Source organism: Camellia sinensis, chromosome 11, assembly GCF_055761805.1.
Source record: "Camellia sinensis isolate YWXY chromosome 11, ASM5576180v1, whole genome shotgun sequence".
In the NCBI taxonomy this organism is placed as follows: Eukaryota; Viridiplantae; Streptophyta; class Magnoliopsida; order Ericales; family Theaceae; genus Camellia; species Camellia sinensis.
The window spans coordinates 104,397,315-104,401,013 of NC_138971.1; the positions used below are offsets into that span (position 1 = coordinate 104,397,315).

The following is a 3,699-nucleotide window of genomic DNA, read 5'->3' on the forward strand; positions in this document are numbered from 1 at the left end:
ATGAAAATCCAATTGGAGTACATGATTTTAAGCCAAATATGGCTAAATTTGATGAGAAAAATCACAAAATGATGATGAAAATCCAATTAAGGGGTGTGATTTGAAGTCAAACATGGCTAAAAATTATGAACAACTCACATTTTTTTTTTTTGGATCAACAAAAGACAACTTTATTGATGAAGAAAGTATAACATACAAAACTTACATCAACAAAGAGAGAAGAGCAAAAAGCACAAGACCCTAAATTGGTAAGAAACCAATAGAGGAAACAAAAGAGAATAGAAAAAAGAAAAAACAAAGGACAGAGCAGTATTAGGGGATCCTGATACACTTCATCCATTTGGGAATCCTGATACACATTCAACCAATCCCTACAGCCAGACCAGCAGCAGCATAGAAGTAATATACCAACAACATACCAGCAGCAGACTTTCTTGATTGAAACCTGGCTACACACAGCACAATAGCAGACTTCCTTTATTCATATTTCACCAATAAGACCACCAGCAGAAGCTCATTGCGCAAAATTGCAGCTGCCACACACCCTTGCTTCAAGGCATCAGAAAGTGAACAAACAGACAAGGCTCTCTTAACAGTCCTAAAAGGCACCAACAAGTCACAAAACTGCAGCTGCAACACACACTAGCTTCAGGGCACCATCTAAACACAGCTAATCAATATATCAGGTCCAGCTCAGCGAGTGAAAACAGCCAGCAGCCCTTCTAAACAGAGCAGGCAAGCAGCATACAGAGCAGACCATCAGACCAACCAAATCATCAAGCAAGGATTGAACCTCTGATACCAGCTAGCATATTTGATCCAGATTAGTGACCACCAGCAGAGCACATTTCACACAACTGCAGCTTATGCCAAACATCCTCTCACTCCAAGCCAACACAGAACCTAAAACCAGCCCTTCCACCATATACTAACCATTTCCAAGTCGAATCTCCTGAATGTTGCAGATAATCTGCTGCACTAAGTAACAGCAATCCTGAGTGTAAAATTTGGCCCACAATGCAATCCTTGTCTTGATTAATTCACACAGCTCCTCGAAGTGCATTTGACTTTCACAGAAAACTTTCTCATTCCTGAATTTCCATAACGACCACAAAACCGCAAATGGTATAATTCGACAGATCATATTCAGATTATTTCTCCACTTGAAGCCCCTCCACCAATTAAGAATCCCTTCTACTGTTTGTGGAATTACCCAAGTCAATCCCTTCCACTGCATCAAATCACACCAAATTCTCCAAGCAAACGGGCACCATATAAGGAGATAAAATACAGATTCAAGCCCTTCATGACAAAACACACACATAGCAGAGGCTTCTGGCTCCAACACACCAATCCTCTGTAGAAAACCAGCTGTTTTTAGTCTCCCCTTCCATGCTAGCCAAACTAGAAATTGAACCTTAGGAGGAGAAAAATTATTCCATATTAACTTTGTTACCACTAGTCGAGATGAAGGCACAGCCAAAGAATACAGAGATGAGACAGAAAACTCAGTAGATGGAGATGCCAACCACCCAAGACCATCCTCCCTATCCGAGAGGCCAACCAAATTCTGATCCAAAAAGGTACTCAACCTTCTAAGTTCCTCATCCTCCCAACCCAATAACCTTCTTCTAAACCTAGAAATCCACCTAGGTGAGGCTTCATTCCTCTGTAACACCACTCTCAGAGACACCTCCTTTTCAGTTGAGAGACTATACAGCCTAGGAAACTCATTCTTAACACAGCAGGCCCCCATCTAGTAATCAGTCCAAAACTGAATTCTATTCCCATTTCCCACCACCACCCGACTATTGTCTAGGAAAACACTCAAAAGCTGTGGGTTAGATTGACCTATATTAATAATACCATTCCAGATTTTTGAATAAGAGCCAGAGAAAGAAGTACTAGGCAACCAATTTCCACCCACTGACCCATACCTGCTACACAAAACTCTTTTCCACAAAGTGTTTGATTCAGCCCCAAACCTCCACCACCATTTAGTCAACAAGCACTCATTAACCATCTCGACTTGTCTAATACCCAAACCCCCATTCTCTTTACTTTTGGTTGCTTCCAGCCAACTGACCAGGTGAACTTTTCTCTTCAAATCAGACCCTCCCCAGAGAAAATTTGCTTGAATCCTTTCTATAACCTTAGCCACAGATACAGAGATCTTGAAAATAGATAAATAATAGGTAGGCAGACTAGATAACACAGATTTTATAAGTACCAACCTCCCACCAAAAGATAGGAATCGCCTCCTCCAAGAAGCTAATCTAACTCTGCATTTATCAATGACTGGTTTCCATGTTTTTTTTAACCTGGGACTAGCCCCCAAAGGCAGACCAAGATACATCATCGGAAGCTTTTGGCTGCAAACTCCTTCACCTCTTCATCAGACACACCAATTCCACAAAGGGAACTCTTATGAAAATTAATCTTCAACCCTGAAACCAGTTCAAAACACCTCAGAATTCGTTTAATTACCATGACCTCCGCCATATTGGCTTTACAGAAAATTATTGTATCATCTGCAAATTGGAGATGTGAAACCACAACTTCATCTTTGCCCACTACAGCTCCCTTAACCAACCCCAAAGATCTGGCTCGATCCATTAGCATATTCAGATCTTCAGCTACCAAATTGAAAAGGAATGGAGACAACGGGTCACCTTGCCTAAGGCCTTTTTCAGGAATGAATTTGAATTTTTTGACATTGTTAATTTTGTCAAAAAATTTAATTTTCTAAAGTCAATTAACACTATTATTTCTATCATCTAACAACTACAATGCCTTTGTGGTTCATATTAAAAAATAATTTTGATAAAGTGGTTTACAAAAAAAAAAATTTGAATGTTATTTCTATTTTTTATATAACAGTAATAGGGGAATAAGGGAGTATTTCGATGTGGCCACAACAAACAAAAAACTATATATATATGGGCAATCGATTGTATTTTTCATAGTTTCTATTATATATTTATGTTCATACAACTCTTCAAGAATTCGAATACTCATTTTTAAAGAGTTGGGGGCTATTGTTTGCACCATAAATAAAATTTCTATCAATTACAACTAGGTTTAAACTTTCTTTTACTTATTATTATTATTGTTATTATTATTATGATTATGCAAGAAAATCTTGAAAGTTGAGAGAAGTTAAGTCAAGTTTTGAATATTCAAAGCATGGAGGATAAGTGACAATGTAAGAAGGTGGAAGTAATATGGGTGATTAGATAATAGAAGCTTTTTTTCAAATTTTTTTTTTTGGGTATAAATTGCCATTGATGGCTCTATTGTAAAAAGGACCAACAAATCAATACATGACTTGATTTTCATTTCTTTTCTATCTTAATAGTAGATCTAATCTATATAAGAGCAGTTTAAACTTGAATAATCCTAGGAATCATGAAAAAACATATCATGAAGATTTTTCATTGTTTGATTAGTGTGTGGTATTTTATTGTATATATAATCCAAAGGTGGAGAATCTTTCATGATAATCTTCATAATATTTTTTTCATGATCCCTAGCATTACTTTTTAAACTTAGATAAAAGTAGTCTTAATGTACTTTACTTGTATTTGATTGTTTATTCAATCATTTACGTCATTATCTTCTTCTTCTTTCTCTTTTTTTTTTTTTTTATTTGTTTTGTCATTATTTTTACTCCAAGAAAGTCCTTGAACTTTCAAGGAA

General features: G+C 36.8%; 1 protein-coding gene across 1 annotated transcript; it reads right to left on the minus strand.

The window, feature by feature from the left end:
- Positions 1–360: 360 nt before the first annotated feature.
- On the minus strand, positions 361–1,756 carry LOC145802529 (uncharacterized). Its single transcript, XM_082895256.1, has 2 exons — positions 934–1,756; positions 361–449 (listed from the first exon to the last, which is right to left on the minus strand). The coding sequence occupies exons 1-2, from the start codon at positions 1,754–1,756 to the stop codon at positions 361–363; spliced, it is 912 nt and encodes a 303-aa protein (XP_082751382.1).
- Between the last annotated feature and the right edge of the window lie 1,943 nt (positions 1,757–3,699).

Excerpts from the sequence above, each read along its gene's own strand:
- LOC145802529 (XM_082895256.1), bottom strand. The coding sequence starts at position 1,756 with ATGGGGGCCTGCTGTGTTAAGAATGAGTTTCCTAGGCTGTATAGTCTC. Across the intron at positions 450-933 it reads GGAGATTCGACTTGGAAATG|CCAGGTTTCAATCAAGAAAG; the intron begins GTTAGTATATGG and ends TGCTGTGTGTAG.